Source organism: Vulpes vulpes, chromosome 12, assembly GCF_048418805.1.
Source record: "Vulpes vulpes isolate BD-2025 chromosome 12, VulVul3, whole genome shotgun sequence".
Taxonomy (NCBI): domain Eukaryota; kingdom Metazoa; phylum Chordata; class Mammalia; order Carnivora; family Canidae; genus Vulpes; species Vulpes vulpes.
In genome coordinates this window covers 20,563,448-20,582,571 of record NC_132791.1, presented here as the reverse complement: position 1 = coordinate 20,582,571, position 19,124 = coordinate 20,563,448, and the positions used below count along the sequence as shown (strand labels likewise).

Sequence of the window (19,124 nt, the reverse complement as noted above, 5' to 3'; positions counted from 1 at the left end):
GTAGAAAGACTGCTCTGACTTAGGTCAGATCAGAATAGGGGTGGTTCACACTACAATGAGCTTGATGATTTATCTTATTGATGACTGGCAAAACTATGACATGTTTAATCCTTTGAAAAGTGTCCTATTGTATGAAACTGGCAGTCTAGATATATGTCAATAAGCAATCAAAAGCCTGACTTTCTGGATTTGTGCCAGCCAACATTGTTTTGGTGTTTCTATAGAACAGCTAAGCCCTTCAAGAGTACAACAGCAGCTCTCCACAAGAGCATGCTGTCTGCCTTTTTGTGCAAGCCTCACTTGCTCCATGGAAAATGTGATTTTTCACATTTTCTCTCTCCCTTCTTTCTGCTTGTATCTTTCATGCATGCCTCTATTCTACCACTTGCTGTCTACTGATTTCTCCATTAGGTGAGAACTTGCTCACCTTTGCAGCCTAGCATAGTTGGTATTTACTATAAAATGGATATGTAAACATATGCCATCTCCTTGGCCATGTAATCTTTATTTACCTTGTTTTACAGAAAATTAAGGCTGTGATTTGTCCAGGGTCAACATAGTAGATGTGTTATTCTTTTTGGCTGTCCAGTTATCTGAACTCCCTTGCTATATTTGGGAATTCCCCATCTTTGAGCTTGTTGGGAATCAGAGCAGATCTTTCACTTTAAAAGCTGAGATCCAGATATTTTCTCTGCTTCTCCACATGACCCTGACAGTACAAATTATCCCCTGGACTCTGAATTGGAAGCCAGAGACAGCAAAGTGGAGACCTGGCATAATTCTCTTTGGTGACCATGGCAAACACAGCAAGGTGAAGTTCTTAGAGCAACACTGGCTGTCAGGATAGTGCAGCCACAGGGTTCTGGGTCTGTGGCTTTGGTTAATGGTGGCATCTAATCCTTGGCAGAGACGGGATCTTCACTGCACAAGGTTGTGTGGAAGGACCAAGTAACAAAGGGTGATGTTCTAGTTGCCTAGTCTGAGCCCTATTCTCCAGGCCTCCGGGTGATGCTAAATGATCTTTAACAGTTTCAATGAATTACTTTTGTCTTTAAATCTACCCAAACTAGAATTGGGTGTTTCAAGCAAAAAAAATCTGACTCATAGTCACATAATTAAGAGTGGAACTGAAACTATAACCAAAGACTTTTAACTACTAATCTAGTGTTCCTTCCTAACATAAATCTTTACTCTCCAACAACACATTTTTTTTACATTACAAATTGATATCTCTGAATCACCCTTTGTTCACCAAACTTATCCTTTTAATGCCAGCTGATTATTTCAAACGACTGTATGGTGAAGCAGCTGCCAGTGCAAGTTTGAGATGCAGCAGTATCATTGTCAGTACAGCTGCTTATGTAATACTAACTTTTTTTGTCCTTTATAGACATAAGTGAAAAATTAATATACAAATGTGGCTGAGAAAAAGATGAAAATTATCAGATGTGCTTAAAGTACACCTTAAGCCTTAGTAGAATGTTTACTGCCTTAAAGATAGGTGTTTTGTGAAGGATATAGTTTGAGAACGTTTCACAAAACATTTCATCGGGTAGTGTTTAAAAGATAGTGATTTTGTAATTTTTTTACATCTTGTAACAAGTCTATTCAACTTTTATATATATGATTTCTATGTGTTTGTGAACTTGTACAAAAGTAGACAAGTGGCACCACATACACATCTGTAATACTGAGTTCACACAAGTAGCCTATAAGTCACAACCATTCAGTCTCCTATGTGAAGTCCATAATGCAAGGTAGGGAAAAGACCAGGTGCTTTATTTGTAATTTCCTACTGTAGCCTTTGAGAAAATAAGTTTCTGGTGGTTATTCCTGTGTAATTTTCAACTGCAGTATATACATTAGCCAGCAGATGTCAGGATGCAATCTCTTTCTTAAGACTAAAGAATGAAAATAAAATAAACAGGAGTTTCTGAAAGGACTGAAGGTTTTCTTGCTCTTCTGTGCTCAAAACACACTGGATCACACTGGCCTTTCTTCCTTAAACACACATGCTTTAACACTCTTTCAAAAGTCTTCCCATTCTTTTATCTGGTCAATTACTATTCATCTATAATCTTATTTTTATTTTTTTTTTTTTGGTGTATCACTTCCTCAGGGAGCTTTCCCTACTTCCTCCCCAACCCAACAGGTCAGGGCTTCCCTATTTCAAGTTCTCACAACTACCTGCGCTATCACCCCCACAAAATTTTATAGAGTATTAGGTAATGTCTGCCTTTCCTGCTAGCTTGTAAGCCTCTTAAAGACAGGTACCATGACTGAATTCCCTTCAGTCTCAGCTATCAGTGCCTGCTCCTCTGTAGCCACTGAATAAATATCTGTGAATGTGCACACCTCCACCAAACAGAATCAGAATTATTTTTCTGAGGCCTATACAACAGGTGTTGTCCAGAAAGTCAGTTTTTCCACCTTCAATATAGCACTCATTTATTCAGCCCCTTCTTTGTAAAGATACTATGTGGGACAGAAAAACGTGTGAGACAGCACTTGTATTCAGTCTTTCAGTAACAGAGAAAAAGACAATGATAGTAACCCTTTTCCCATAATAGCAATCCCTGTTTTAGAGTATCCATATTCAGATTCTTACTTGTTTCCAGCAAAGAGCCTATATCCAACCTGGCCCACATTGGTCACAGCAGCTGTTAGGGAGTTCAAGAAGGAATCTTTCTTAGCTTCTATACCTTCATCCTAATCTGTCTGCTGGGACAATTCTATGACAATACACTTTTAGTTAGTTTGTTTTTTTTTTTAAAGATTTTATCTATTCATTCATGAGAGACAGAGAGAGGGGCAGAGAGGGAAGCGGGCTCCTTGCAGGGAGCCCCATGGACTCGATCCCAGATTCCGGGATCACGCCCTTAGCTGAAGGCAGATGCCCAACCGCTGAGCCACCCAGGTGTCCCACTTTTAGTTCTTAAGAACAGCACTCAGACTCCCACTGTTAGGTCTTCTCAAGGTTAAATACCGTTAATTCTTTGAATCTTCATAGCAGGCTTTCCAGTCACCTCTAGTACTCTAACTACCAAACTCTACTCTGACAAGTTGGCTACTCCTGAAGTCTGTCAGGAGACCTTAATATTGTCATTTTACAAACGCAATCTAAAATTGCTTTCATTTTTAGTTGTGACTCTTATTCCTAAATCAGCCCAGAATTTCATTAATTGGAAGGGGCCTTAAGGTTAACTCACTTAGTGATTACCCAAAGCAGATCTTGGACGAATTAAAACACCTGGATGCTTTTCAAAAAGATGCCTGGGCTCCATCCAGAGCAATTTTAATTTAGAATTTTTTGTTTAAAAGCTTCCCATGTGGGATCCCTGGGTGGTGCAGCGGTTTGGCGCCTGCCTTTGGCCCAGGGCGTGATCCTGGAGACCCGGGATCGAATCCCACATCGGGCTCCTGGTGCATGGAGCCTGCTTCTCCTTCTGCCTGTGTCTCTGCCTCTCTCTTTCTCTCTCTGTGACTATCACAAATTAATAAAAAAATAAAAGCTTCCCATGTGATTTGGTATGTAGCTTGTTTTGGAAAGCACCTCTGTAAAAAAAAAAAAGGAAAGCACCTCTGTGCACAATGCCTGACACTGCCTTATATACCATACTCATTACCAGGGTTTTTTTCCGTTATACTTGAAGCTCTCCTGCGGCAGGGAGCCAAGAGGTACCGGTGTATGAAAATCCTTCCAAACATTAAGTATGCATTCTTTGATACCCAGGTATCTGACAACCAGCAGCCATTTACTCTTATTAAAGTTGTATGTGAATGGAACATCAGTTCCTCATAAATATGAAGACACATTTACATTTATCTTAGAGTCCCTTTTCTACCAATAAACAGATATTAAAAATATGCTATTTTACCATCTTTTTAGACATGAATCAGGAAGAAGGAACTAAGTGATGTTTTGAGTCTGTTATCTAGCACAAGTTCAGTAGAGTGCTTGCTAACAAAAGTGAAGGTTAAGGGGATCCCTGGATGGCTCAGTGGTTTGGGGCCTGCCTTTGGCCCAGGGCGTGACCCTGGAGACCAGGGATCGAGTACCACGTTGGGCTCCCTGCATGGAGCTTGCTTCACCCTCTGCCTGTGTCTCTGCCTCTCGGTCTCTGTTTCTCATGAATAAATAAATAAAATCTTAAAAAAAAAAAAAAAAAAGTGAAGGTTAAAGAGGAAAAAAATGTTAAACTAAATGCCTTTTCCCTCAACACTTTAATAGCAATCATTGTTTCACTAAGCTAATAACAATATTTTATTAAGAATCATTTTTTAGACTTAGTAGGCTTAAGATCTTATTTGTACTTTTACTTTCATGTTCAATAAAGATTCTTTGTCATTTGCTTCAGACCAATGAAAAGAATAATTATGAAAATTGAGTATTTATAAAATTTTTGCTGATGTAAATATATATTAAGCCTATTAAATTTTACTCAGAAGTACACTAAAGTTATATAAAAGCTGCATTGTACTAATACTATGAGAGCAATTCATTTGATCATTTCCTATATTTCCTTGTTTTCTTATCTACCACATTCCTAAAAACTTTTTCTTTGCAATATTTTTATTATTTTAAATTATCTATGTATTGCTTTCTATCCCATCGGCTCAAATAATCAGAGGCAATGCAACTTGAATTTTGGGAAGAAAAGCATCTTATAAACTCCCATTGCTGTATCACATCCAGCAGTAGTCTCCATGATGTTTCCGCACTGTCCCATAAAAATTAGTCTTCAGTCTCCTGGTATCATGAACATATTTGCACTTAGCGATTTTCTTTCCTCCTAAATGAACATATAAATTGGGGAAGAGTAAGTTGTGGTAGTAGGGCCGGATGTGGTCCTTGTCAGAACCCTCCCCTCCAATACATACTTAGCTGTAAAACCAACAAACTCAAATATACCATCTCCTGTGCTAACAACCTGAAAGGCCACACAACATTGGTGATATTTCTTTCTTTTAGAACACAAAATGAATGGATTCTATTTCAGAGAAGAGGAACTTTTATCTACATGGAATGTGAAGGAAAGATATTTCAGGCATAAAGAGGTCTTCAGGGCTGCTGCTCCACTGTTCCCACTCTTGCAGTTAACCTCAGCAGCACTGACCCCTCTATTTTCTTCTGCCCATCAGCTCCTTTCTTTTCTTCCTGATCCAGCTTAGATGGCTTGTGCATTATTTCAATCACTCCCTCACCCTGTCATTTCACCTCAGCCATGTGGCAAGCCCCAGCTCTGGATGAACCCAACTCTCTACGTTCTCTGAGCCTGCCTTTGGACAGCAAAGCAGTGCTAGAGAAAAAGGCCACATCGAGGCACTGCAAATTCATAATCCCCCATCTTAACTGGGGTACCAATCTCATCTGACAAGCTTAGCTTTCTCTAGTTAACTTATTCTCACACTTCTCATAACTAATTTAAAAACATCTTCATTCTAATTCTATTTAATGAATACTCCGTACCTATAAGGTGCCAGGATGCCTTCTAGGTACTAAGATACTACAGTGAACATAACAGACAAAATCCCTACCCTCATAAAGCATGTACTAAATGAAGGGAGACAGATAACAAAAGAAATTGCATAAGTATACAACTTGCTGGATTTTCACAAGTTGAAACATCCCATAACTTATAAAACAGTGGGAAAGGTCTCACTGAAAAAAAAATGCCATTAAGCAGAGACCTGAAGGAGTGAGACATTTAAAAATCTAAGGGAAGAACATTCCAGACAGAGGAAACAGCCAATGCAAAGGACCTGAGGCACCATGTCTAGTTTGTTTGAGGAAGCTAGGAGGCCAGTGTAGCTGGAATGCTGTGAAGAAGGCAAGGGTCATAAAAGAGGAGATCAGAGATGTAATGAGGACCAGACTGTACAGGACCTTGTAGGCAACTGGAGGCACTGTGGCTTTTACTGAGCAAGATAGGGAGGTTTTGGAGAATTTTAAGCAGTAGATTCAATAAATAAAGAGAAGAGATCTGAGGACTAAAGGCTGGGGTACTGCAAGTTTCATGTTAGAAATAAGGAGGAACCCACAAAAGAACCTGAAGAAGAGTGGGTAAGTGGAATAGAAAGGGTGGAAAGAAAATTAGGAGATTAGTGTTATGGAAGGTCTGCAAGGTGGTTACAATAATGAAATAGTGTGTCCAGTGCAGCAGACAGTGTGAGACAGGTCAGTGTTAACCTTGACAAGATCAGTTTCAGAGGATCACTGGGGATATAAGCCTAACTGGAGTGGGCTCAACAGACCACCAGAGAAAGGAAATGAAAATAAACCACTTCGGGATCCCTGGATGGCTCAGCGGTTGAGCATCTGCCTTCAGCTCAGGGCATGATCCTGGAGTCCCGGGATCGAGTCCCACGTCAGGCTCCCTGCATGGAAGCCTGCTTCTCCCTCTGCCTATCTCAATGCCTCTCTCTCTGTGTGTGTGTCTCATGAATAAATAAATAAATAAAATCTTAAAAGAAAAAAAAAAAAAACAATTCACTGAGGCACTGAACTATGAAAGAGAACAGAGAAATGGCATGCTAGATGTGGAGGGGTGAGGATTCAAGAGGACTATGGTGGATGTTGTGGTGAATGACCCAGATCTCAACCTTAGGACCAAGGCACTCATTCCCCGAGCAGCTAAGAGTTTTGGCTGCTGACAGCTCAAAGCTGCACTGGTTTACATATTGTCTATGGCTGCTTTCACACTGCAAGAAGAGTTGACAGGGCACAGAGCTCACAAAGTCTAAAGTATTTATCATTTGACCCTTACCAGAAGGTTAAAATGTCTTGCTGATTTCCTTTCTGTACCATCTACTGTATCTATCTGGTGCCTGCCTGATCTTAGAGGTAAACAGATATGCTTAGCTCAAGCAAAGGAGGGGGAAGAAAGTTCACACTCCTACACTTGTTCTTCCTTCCAAATCTAGGCCCATGTTTGCCCACCTGTAACCTATGGAACACAGTGTTATTGAAATGGTAACTTATTTACGGAAGAACTTCAAAAAGCAATGATAAGGAGTTTAATAATGAAACTCTGGTAGTAGGAAGAACACTAACCTGATTGAGGAGCAAAATTCTAAGATTGTATCCCTCTATAAAATTTGTGGAATAATATTTTCTCCCAATTATCCACATTTCTTGTTATGCTCCATTTTAAGTTTACAAAACTCCAATCTGCTATGGTTCTTTCCTATTTCACATTACACCTTCAAACCAAATGTATGCACATGGCCAATTGTTTTCTGATGTACCATGTTCAAACTGTTTATTAAGTATTAGACACCCCACAACCCTGTGGAGTTTATGACCTGAATTTTTAAAAAGTCAGTGATAAAAAAGACAGGAGATAAAGAAAACAAGATACAGAAACAAGAGATCCAACATCTCTTCAAGAGATCCAAGAAGAGGAAAGGAATTCTCAGGATTGCAGTGAAGGGAGTTCCCAGAATACAGCCCTTTACCAGGCACAGGAGACTACAGTCCAGACTGGGACAGGTCATAAAGCCCTAGAAAAGACTTACTTGACAAGATCAGAGTATCTAGTGAAACTGAACACTGGGATCAATTTAGATACTTGGCAAAAAGTCTAGTTGATTTAGTGGTAAGTTCATAGAAAATAAAGCCTAGGAAAACAAAAAGACGTATAGGAAAAGAAAACAAACAGCACTTAGAGTTCTTATGAAATTAATTCAAACAAAAGCACACTAGGTACATTGGAAGGAAGAAGAAATGAGGAGAGGTAAGAGTGATGGAGTTAAGGAGAGGAAAGAGACCTAATCCTTCCATACATGGAGAAGGCAAGGTCTAAAGAGAAAATTCAAAAAATAACAATATAATCATGCTGTTTAGAGACATGAAGGTAAATACCAAAACAATTAGCTAAAAGAGGTAACTGTAGTTGCCTCTGGGAAGAAGGTTAAGAACTGTCCCCTTCCTCCAATAAACTTAGAGAACTATCTGATGTAAAATACAGCATTTTTCCCTTTGGTGGTACTATAGATTCCCAGCATCAAGCAGTAATGTTGCCTTTCATACATAAAGATTGCTCAACAATTAAATAATGTCACTTTATCAGCATCAGCAAATCCTTCAGTCCAAAACAAGAGGAACTCAGTTTAATGTAGTTTGTAATAATTACAGTATCAAAGAGGTCTGCAGCAAAAAGTAGGTTAAGAGAAATAAAATCCCAATTTTTTTCCTCAGTTGATACTTTAATTAAAAATATAGACCAACGGTCCTGTGCTCAAGTGTTGTGGCTGTGTGCTGGCTTTTGTAAAATATAACTTAATCATAAGGAACAATTCAGTATATGTACTCCAGAAAGAAGTAAAAATGTAAACAGAAATTAGCAAGACAGTGCTATTGTAGACAGAATTCCCTTATAATTAATACTTGTTAGAAAATAGAGTTTGACATTACTTACAATTATATCAACATTCACAGAAGCTGAACATCACAGGCATATGGGTGTACTATCACAAGATGTCTTTACTTCCCAAGTATTTTTAAACTTTAGCTATGAAGGTCAGTTACCAGAGCCACACTTGTTCTTAACAAGTAGAATTTTTATGTCCATTCATCAAAGAGTCTCTTACATCTTTCTGGGCCTATTCATTTGCAGATCGAGTAGAAATTGTAACTGGGTTCCTCATATCTCGCATTCACATGTGATGCCCATCTTCATATGCTGTCCAATTTCTTTAGGATAAAAGGTGCTGAAAGAAAAATAAACCCAGAATTTCAGATCTATTAGCCCAAAAGTTACATTACAGAATTTATAAGACTGGAGGGGAAATCTTAGAGATTTAGTTTAGTACATTTTTAAAAACAACTCCAAATAATGGCCAAACCTGAGACTGAAAACCTAGTAAAAGATCACCATCTTTCCAATGTCATGAAGCTCTGACTATATTCTAAGGTCCACTTTTACACTATATAAAATCTTTTCTCCAGGTAGTTCTCTTACGACCATAAAGAACAAATTCAATCCTCCTTTAAAGGACACTCTTTTTACTTTGGGTGATTTAACCGTTAAAGGAATAAAACACTAGAAAAAACAAATTGCCATTTTTCACCTTTAAAAACCTATCTGAAGGGTGCTGGGTAGCTCTGTTGGTAAAGGTCTGACTCTTGATTTCAGCTCAGGTCATGATCTCAGGATCTGAGACTGAGCCCGGCACCAGGGGTCCCTGCTCAGCACAGAGTCTGCTTGGGATTCTCTCTCTCCATCTCCCTCTGTTCCCCTCTCCCAAATAAATAAAGCTATATATCACTTATGTAATCCAAATCATTTATGATACAATCCTACTTCAGTTCTTATAGGGTTTGGTAGGAAGGTGCAAAGAGAAAGGGCTAGAAAACAAAAATGTTGTTAGACTGATCTAAATCTAAAGAAGTGTTATGACTGTCCTATATTAAAAGTGCTCTGGCCGAAATAAAAAGCACACAAAAAGATGTTTAACATCACCAATCACTAGGACAATGCAAATTAAAACTACAATGAGATACCACTTAACACCCATTAGGATGGCTACTATCAAACTGTTGGCAAGGATGTGGAAAAATGGGAACCCTTGTGCACTGTTTGTGGGAATGTAAAATAGTACAGCTGCTATGGATCACAGTTTGATGGGTCCTCAAAAAATTAAAAAGAGATATCTGTATATCCATGTTATAGCAGAATTACTCACAGTAGCTAAAATGTAGAAGCAATCTGAATCCAAGACGGATGAATGGATAGCAAACTGTGGTATATGATAAAATATGATTCAGCCTTAAAAAGGAGATTTGGACATATGCTATAACATGGATGAACCTTAGGACTCTGCAAAGTCAAATAAGCCAGTTACAAAAAGACAAATATTGTAGGATTCCACTTATATGAGAGCCTTAAGAGATGTCAAAATCACAGAGTTTTGGTTTTACAAGATAAAGAGTTCTGGAGATGGTGGTGATGGTTGCACAACCCTGACTATGCTAAGAACCACTAAATTATATATAAGTGAAATCCTATGATATTTATCTTTCTCTGACTTATTTTACACAGCATGATAGCCTATAGGTCCATCCATGTTGTTGCAAATGGGAAGATTTTTATATCTAAGTAATATTCCACTGTATATACACACCACATCTTCTTTGTCCGTTTATAGACAGACCCTTAGGTTGAACTGCACACTTTAAATGGGTGAACTGTATACATGTAAATTATATCTTCTTTTAAAAAGCGGTAAGGTGGCTCAGCAGTTTAGCGCTGCCTTCAGCCCAGGGTTTGATCCTGGAGACCCAGGATCGAGTCCCACGTCATGCTCCCTGCATGGAGCCTGCTTCTCCCTCTGCCTGTGTCTCTGCCTCTCTCTCTCTCTGTGCCTCTCATGAATAAATAAATAAAATTTTATTTTTTTTAAATTTTATTTATTTATGATAGTCACACACACATAGAGAGAGAGAGAGAGAGAGAGAGGCAGAGACATAGGCAGAGGGAGAAGCAGGCTCCATGCAACGGGAGCCCGACGTGGGATTCGATCCCGGGTCTCCAGGATTGCGCCCTGGGCCAAAGGCAGGCGCTAAACCGCTGCGCCACCCAGGGATCCCCAATATTTAAAAAAATAATAAAAAGTGGTAATGTGAAACAGTATCCTCTTTTTTTTTCCTAAGAAAACTAATTCATATCAGATACAAAGGTCACTGAAAAGAAGCAAATGTTTTACTGGCAGCTAAGTCAACAAAAAAGAATGTAAAATAGTACAGCTGCTATGGATCACAGTTTGATGGGTAAGAAGAGAAAAAAGGTAAGAAGAGAAAAATAAGTTGGGAGTTGCAAAAAAAAAAAAAAAAAAAAAGCTGAAGATTTGGGTTTCTGTTCAGCAGGGCTCCCTCTCCTGGGGAAGCAAGGTAATACCATAGTCAGCGATGGGGTACCAAGCTTCAGTGAGCTCTGGCCTAGGCCCAACATGAGCCTTCTACAGGGTGACCTCGGTATGGCCTTTATTTATTTGAATCACTTCTGCCTCTCCACCAGACATGTTCGCAAAACACAACAAGGTGCAATGAAAAGAGAGGTGAAGTGAGAATTGGGGGGTGGGGTGCAAATCACTTCTGAGATTCCTATCAGCAAAGCTAGAGACGTGACCTACAGAGGTGCACCCAGCTCTAATATCCAGTGTGCCTTTAGCTCTGACATTTTGTGTTAAGACCCTCTGAGAGGTGAGTTCTCATTTGCAGGCGGGATATACAGAATCTTAAGCCTGGTCTCCCTCAAAGCACTACTGTCAAGACCAGACAACGCAAAAATATGCTTCGGCCAAACGTAAATTCAAATAAACCTTGAGGTATTATTATTATTAGCCATATAGACTCATACCCTTTCCTTCTCATTTCTATCAAAAAAAAAAAAAAAGAAAGAAAGAAAAAAGAAAAGAAAAAAAGCAATTATTTACCTCACCCTCTGTACAAATAAGCAATATTTTTTTGTATCTCAGAGGTCAGCACTGAAGGAAGGAAACGTGGTATTAAGAACTGTGGATTCTAGATCAAGATCGTTCACTGGATCTGCGTGACCTTGAGCCAGCCATTTCTCCATTCGAGCTCTCCGTTTCTGTCGGCAAAACGAGAGCTGCTGCGAGGCGGAGGTAGTAACGCTCGAGGCTCCTTCCATTCAAACGCTCTTAAGGCAGGGCGAGGCGGGACTACCCTCGCAGCCCGAGCCACCGCAGGCACTTCTGTACCCGGACCCCGACCCGCAGACCCCAGCTGCGCCTGCGCCCGCTCTCCTCGACACACATGTCCTACCCTCCCCGCGACCGCTCAGCTCGCGGGCCCCCACAGAACCCCAGGACCAGAGTCGGGCGGGCCATGTCCGCCAGCTCCCCGCGGGTCTCGCGGCCGCACCCCGGGAAGGACACTCACTGACTCGCAGCAGGGCCACGTAGATAAGAAAGTTCCGTATGGACGAGATCACATCCTCGCGCATCTTCCGTTTCATCTCCTCCGGGTCCAGCTTCGGCGCAAGGCCCTCGATGCGGAACATCACGGCTCTGCTTCTCAGCCTCGCGGCGGCCACGCTCTGCTCTCCTCAGAGGCTGCCGGGCGCCCGGAACTCGGCCCCACCCCATTTCCTGTTCCCGCCCCTCGTGTTCGCGCGCGGCGACGGGGGGCTGCGAGGGACAACCCTCTTCCTGCCTGAGAGGTTCTGCAGGGAGCTGCCTGAAGAGGGCGGTCGTGGTCTCTCAGTCACGCGCGACGCCGGGTCCTCCTGTGTCCTGAGCCCGGCGCTGTACGCTGCGAGCGCTTTTACACCTCCGAGCGGGCGGTGCACGAAGACCCCGCCGTACATCATAATAGCTACGGTTCTGCGCCGTGAGTTAGGTATCAAAACCTCCATTTCCTGGGTGAGAAAATTGAAGCACAGAGAGCTTTAAAACAACTTGCCCAAATATACTTTAAAATACCTTGGCGGGCGGGGGGGGGGGGGGAGTGTTGAGGAAGGGAGATGAAAGGATATTAGAAAAATGTTGAAAATCAATTAGAACGATTAATATAGCATTTTAATTAGTCTATTTTGAGCATGTTTGAAAAATTTCCTGAGAAGTTAAAACAAAAGATGAAGATGATGAAACTTGCTTTACATTACACACTAGTAAATGCAATAGGTTTTTAAAAATGTTATTGTCATCCTCATTTTATTATATACAGAAGTTTGTTTGTTTGTTTAAAGTGAGCCCTATGCCCCACCTGGGACTTGAACTCAGAACCCTGAGATCAAAAGTCCCATGCTATACTGACAGAGCCAGCTAGGCACCCCTGCAGTAGGGTTTTATGTTTACATTTGTAGGACTCGGACATAAAAGTTTTTAACTCCATATTATCGCTATATTCTCATTTCTGGTGTTAATTGTTCCTGATAGATTATCATATTGGCCCAGTAATACAGTATATATAAAACAAGTTCAGGTCCTTTCAACATTTCACAGATGAGGAGGGGGAGCTGAGAAACCAAATGCACTGCTTAGAGTCATTCTGCTAGTGATAGGTAGTGATGGGGGTTTTTGAGATTTTATCCATTTATTCGTGAAAAAAAGAGAGAGAGAGAGAGAGAGGCAGAGACATAGGCAGAGGGAGAGGCGGGCTCCCCAAGGGGAGCTGGATGTGAGTGAGACTCCATCCCAGGCCCCAGGGATCATGACCTGAGCCAAAGGCAGAAGCTCAACCACTGAGCCACCCAGGTGCCCACGGGCAGGGTTCTAATGCAGATAATTATAATATCAAGTTGCACTCTCTTTCCCCTGCACCCCACTGCTCCTCTCTTAATCTTTAACCATTAGTGCCTGCCTGGATAGCCAAGACTGGAGTCAGGAGGTAGAGGTTTAGTGCAATCAGATTCCCTGTCACAGAGTCATCAAAAGAGTGCAGCCCCCAATTTTGCAGGCCAACTAGCCATATACAATTTTTTAAAGATTATTTATTTATTCATTCATGGGAGACACAGAGAGAGAGGCAGAGACAGGCAGAGGGAGAAGCAGGCTCCCTGCAGGGTGCTTGATCCCAGAACCCCAGGATCATGACCTGAGCCAAAGGCGTCTAGATGCTTAACCGCTGAGCCACCCAAGTGCCCAGCCATTTATAATTTTTAGACACAAACCAGATGATTGAATTGCTCACATAATTCAAAACCAGAATATATCTGGGATGCCTGAGTGGCTCAGTCTGTCAAGCGTCCAACTGTTGATTTCAACTCAGATCATGATTTCAGGGTTGTGAGATTGAGCCCCACCTTGAGCTCTGAGCTGGGCATGGAGCCTGCTTGGGATTATCTCTCTCCCTCCCTCCACCAGCTGCCGTCTCTAAAAAACAAACAAACAAAAAAAACCATAATGTGCCTTCCTGACTGCACATTGCACAACATTGGATTTGGATAAATTAGAACATTAATTTACTGCAGTAACTGGTAACTAAAGCAGTGCTGCCCACCTTCCTGATTGATAGAATGTAAGACATTGGGGCAAGAAAGAGAACTCCTCTACATATTCGGGCTTTAGTAACCTCTCCTATCCCTAACTCATGTAGGGGAATAGCAGAGGCAGCTCTGGAATGGAAGGGGCTGCTCCCAAGGAGCAGCCACTATCCAACACTTTGAGAGTGTATAGAAAGCCTGCACTGACCCTGGAAAGCAGCAGGGCCTGTGGAAAGAAACTGGACAGGAAGACTGGAGATACAGCCTCTAGATTTGGCACTGCCACCATCAAGCCATGTGATGAGGGACAAGTCTCTGTTTCAATGCAATTCCATTTCTTTAGTTGTAAAAGGAGAAGATATGATTAAATGCTCTTGAGAGTCCTGTTCAGTTCTAACAATCTAAGCATTTTGATTTCTAATTGCATCATCTAGGGCATTCTGGTCTGGAGTGTATGGGAATCAAAATATTATCAAATGTGGTCTGACATCAAGCATCAAGGCAGCCAGGAAGAAGAATGCAGTAGGGAGAATGTAACAAGAAGGCATATCTCATCCATCTAAATAGTGAGGCAAAATGAGTTGGCAAAATGAGTTGGCAAATCTTTCTGCTGGTGATGGGCAGACCTCATTCCTCAAGGAATGAGGACCAGTAACTGAGGTCCCTGATGCTGAGTTTAGATACACAGTTCTTTTTTTTCTTTTTTTTTTAATTTTTATTTATTTATGATAGTCACAGAGAGAGAGAGAGAGGCAGAGACACAGGCAGAGGGAGAAGCAGGCTCCATGCACCGGGAGCCCGATGTGGGATTCGATCCCGGGTCTCCAGGATCGCGCCCTGGGCCAAAGGCAGGCGCCAAACCGCTGTGCCACCCAGGGATCCCCAGATACACAGTTCTCATATAGAACTACCATTTTTTCTTTACTGAGATGTTTTTGAGTAACTTGCCTGGGTTCACAGGGATTCAAAGAGGGGAGAAATTAGCAAAAAGTCATGTATCTTGGTAAAAAGATCCACTTTTTAGCGTTTGAATTTTATTCATCCAATGCTATATGAAGCAGCACTTATTGACTGGACTGGTGATGTGGCAAATAGCTGACCTGTTAAAGGGCAACATTATTCTCATAACAATTCTCTTAAAGAGGTATGTGGTGCTTGGCAGCCTACCTATAGGGAGAAAGGAAGGTAGTGGAAAGAAATAAGGAGCAGTCGGTCTTGAGGGGAGGAACTGGTTCTGGATACAGCTTAGGAGGGTGAACTGTTTAAAAAATGCCTGAACTCTGTCTTCCCCTTGCATGGCTCCTCCACTTGGAATGAAGAAAACTCATTAAAAGAGCTTAGGCTCCTCTTTTTTTGGGGGGGCGCCCCTCCTTTTTTGGCCTATGGGTGGCGGTATAGTCCACTGACCATTGGTTTACATGAGACAAATTGAGAGGACACACTTGAGGAAGTTCGCATCAGAGTGGGCTATGCCACAGCTTGGACTCTTCATTTTTTTTCCCACATTGGAATGATGAGGGGGTTGGGCCTAATCTTTAATATCACTTGCAGCTCAAAAATGCTGAAATTATGTTCATCTTTCCTGTTCTTCCTTCATAACCTTGCTGAAAGGCTAAAAGCAAAGGATTCCCTATGATTTTGTTAGGAAAGGTAAAAATGAAAAAGTATGCACACATAATTTCATATTGATACTTCTAGTCTGATCATAGAGGAAATGGTAGCTGATGTCATAGCCTATCTTCTTTTCCATTTTGATCACAAGAGGGATTTAGGAGCTATTTCCTTTGCCTCGACTTCCCAGACACACAATTGTTTGATGTATCCAATTTACCCGTAAGAAAATTAAGCATTTCAATTCCATCATTGGGGTGGAATTTGTATTTACAGGGTCAGAGATTTATGGATGATTCACGTTTGGGGAATAATTTGGACATATATTCACAGAAACCTTGTGGTTTCTAATGTATAGGGAGCTATAGGCTTTGGGTATTGCACAGTTCAACCCTTCATTTGACAGAGGAGGAGACTGAGGCCTAGAAGGAGTCTAGAGGTAGAGCTAGTGTAAACTCAGGTAGGTCTCTGGGCTTCCAGTTCAGCACTTTCCCCCACTACTTTGCAGATTTAAATACTTTGAGAGAATCATCTGAGGGGATGATCCTCCCCTCCGAGGTAAGGATTGGAAGAATGGGGTGTTGTTCAACCTCAGTTTGAGAGGGACAGGAGAAAGGGTGGTTGCATTCATCACCCTCTTGATGAATGCAGTCCTTCTTTCCATGTTTCCACCCCCATCAGTAGTAGTTAATCTGGACTGTGTTACTAGACAGCTCCATATATCTTCTTCCTCATTCCTTTAGGAGATGAACATGGTCTGATGTTCCCCAAATAAACTTTGTTTTGAAGTCCATCCAGGACCCACCATGAATGAAACAAAAGTGAGGACAGGGGAAGGGGTGCTCTGTGATAGATGTTAACTAGAGTCCTCACCCAGCAAATGGGATAGCTTACTTCTAGAAATTATTGCCCAGCAAGAGGCATCGTCAGGAAGAGGGACCTTTTGGACTTTAGAACATAAGTAGATTTTTGATAACCTTCACCTCACTGGCGTTTACCTTCTATAATACCCTATTCTCTGTTCTAATTTTTAGGGCTTTGTTGTCTGGATGATTCATGAATGTTTTATCTTTCAAAGTAGACTGGAAGTACCTCAAGTACAAGGAACATTCACGTTAATCCTCCAAACAACAGGACTGATATTTATACATGGTAAAAACTCAGAAAGTACCCCTTGAGTGGATGAACTTCATATCTGCTAACCTTTAGAATTGAAAAATTGAAAAAAAAAAGGAAAAAGAAAAAGAAAAATTGGTAGCTTTGTATATCTATCATGTAAAAAGGAAATTGTCCCCATAGAAATTTACCCAAAGTCCTCCATAATATTTTAATGTAGTGATTTATTTTTACCTCTTTTTGTATAACTTGTTTTTGTTTGCCTAAATAAAAATCCTTAAATAATGATTTTAAAATATGTTAAATAATTTTTATATATCATAGGCAAGATTAAGGAAAGAACTTTAAAAAAAAGAACTTCAAAATTTACTTGCTTTAACTTATTTATGGCTATATAACTAGTTGAAACCATATATAGTAAAATATATATTATATGTAATAATATAACCATATGCTTTTAATAACTTTTTCCACAAAAGTACATGTTTATTTTTATACAACTTAGAAAACACATAATTTTTTAAAAGATTTATTTTTATTATTTATCAGAGAGAGAGAGCACAGGCAGGAGAGGGAGAGGGAGTAAGAATCTCAAGCCGACTCCCCACTCAGTGTGAAGCCCAAGGTGGGGCTTGATCTTATGACCCATGCTCTTTGGGATTTTTGATGTTATGGAGAATTTCAAAAGGAGACAAAAGAGTCCAATCTGTAAGCATCCCTCCCCTGGATTCAATGATCGTCCTGTTTCCTCAATACCCCTACTCTGCTTTCTTTTTCTGTCTTTCTTTCTTTCTTTTTTTTTTTTTATTTATGATAGTCACAGAGAGAGAGAGAGAGGCAGAGACACAGGCAGAAGCAGGCTCCATGCACCGGGAGCCCGACGTGGGATTCGATCCCGGGTCTCCAGGATCGTGCCCTGGGCCAAAGGCAGGCGCTAAACTGCTGCACCACCCAGGGATCCCTCTTTTTTTTCTTTTTTTTTTTAAATTTTTTATTTATTTATGATAGTCACAGAGAGAGAGAGAGAGGCAGAGACACAGGCGGAGGGAGAAGCAGGCTCCATGCACCGAGAGCCTGATGTGGGATTCGATCCCGGGTCTCCAGGATCGCGCCCTGGGCCAAAGGCAGGCGCCAAACCGCTGCGCCACCCAGGGATCCCCCTCTTTTTTTTTCTTTTAAAGATTTTATTCATTTATTCATGAGAGACAGAGAGAGGCAGAGACATAGGTAGAGGGAGAAGCAGGCTCCCCGCAGAAAGCCTGATACAGGCTTGGATCCCTGAACCCTGGGATCACTCCCTGAACCGAAAGCAGATGCTCAACTGCTGAGCCACCCAGGTGTCCCAGAAAATATATAATTAAGGGAAAAGAAAAAAAGAACAATCCCCCATATCACACAACCACTATTGACGTATTGGTAATCAATCTATCAGCCTTTCTTCTTCTATTTGTATACATGTATAGCTTTCTTTTTTTTGGACATGTGTGTGTGTGTATATATATATATATATATATATATATATATATATATACACATCTACACACCACATATATATGCCATATGGTATATGCTATTTTAACTTGCATTTTTTGTTTAAGTTATATTGACTATCTTCCTATATCTTTAAATATTCTTCTAAGCATCATTAATGGTGGCTGTATGGTATTCCATTACATGGATGTACCAAAATTTATCTAACTATTCCTCTACCTTTGGCCATTTAATGTGCTTTCATATTTTTTCTATAAATAAATTCCAGGGAACATGATTCTAACAATATCTTTGTGCACACATAAAAAAAATTTCCAATCATTACAATTATTACCTTAAGTTCAAAGTTCTTAATTTTTCCTAGTGACCTTCTTTTTGTCTGAGGAAAAAGCTCTGTTTGGCCAAGAGTGTAGGTGTCAGATCTCAACACCTTTGAGAACTACAAACAAGGGGTGGAAACTTTTTGTTTTTATTTTATTTGTTTTTAAAGGAGGTTTGCTGCCTTGTGCTGTAAATTCTTTTTATTTTGCAGCAGGGAAAGTAAAGCATACTGAAGGTCTTAGTTTGCATTGACATTATTTAGAACACATAACAATTACCAGCCATCTCCCCACTGAGATTGGAGAGCTGATATTGTCACTACTCCCACACTATCTCCATTGCACAAAAACACACATATATGTTATGGACATGTGTTTATACAGCTGGGTATAGTTTTTTGCCTTCAATAAAAAGTGCAGGTTTCTTGCCTGTAGTATAACAGGTGTTTGATTAATATTTATAAAGTGAAAGAAGAGGAAAGAGATAATTATTTATTGATTCAGTGATTATAGGTCCAGTTCTACACTGCTGGATGACCTCTCATCCCATGTCAAGAGCCCTTTTAAAAAGCAAGAAGTGAGCTCTTTATATCCAGTCTCCACAGAAAACAAAGGTAAGCTATCAGTATCTATTCTC

At 40.7% G+C, this 19,124-nt stretch overlaps 1 protein-coding gene across 2 annotated transcripts; it reads right to left on the bottom strand.

The window, feature by feature from the left end:
* Nucleotides 1-1,758: 1,758 nt before the first annotated feature.
* Nucleotides 1,759-12,105, bottom strand: TOMM5 (translocase of outer mitochondrial membrane 5). 2 transcript variants are annotated; one of them, XR_003237218.2, is made up of 3 exons: nt 11,906-12,105; nt 8,421-8,712; nt 1,759-4,793 (listed from the first exon to the last, which is right to left on the bottom strand). XR_003237218.2 is itself a non-coding variant. In XM_026013326.2 (2 exons), the coding sequence occupies exons 1-2, from the start codon at nt 12,024-12,026 to the stop codon at nt 8,678-8,680; spliced, it is 156 nt and encodes a 51-aa protein (XP_025869111.1). In that variant the 5' UTR covers nt 12,027-12,105; the 3' UTR covers nt 8,098-8,677. The 2 variants fall into 2 exon arrangements, 1 of the variants encoding a protein (XP_025869111.1); XM_026013326.2 differs by lacking the exon at nt 1,759-4,793 and having other exon boundaries at nt 8,098-8,712.
* Between the last annotated feature and the right edge of the window lie 7,019 nt (nt 12,106-19,124).

What these genes read in the sequence shown, in the direction of transcription:
- TOMM5 (XM_026013326.2), bottom strand. Translation starts at nt 12,026, where the DNA reads ATGTTCCGCATCGAGGGCCTTGCGCCGAAGCTGGACCCGGAGGAGATG. An exon ending in CGTGGCCCTGCTGCGAGTCA is followed by an intron (nt 8,713 to 11,905) that starts GTGAGTGTCCTT and finishes TTTTTCTTTCAG; the next exon opens with CACCTTTTATCCTAAAGAAA.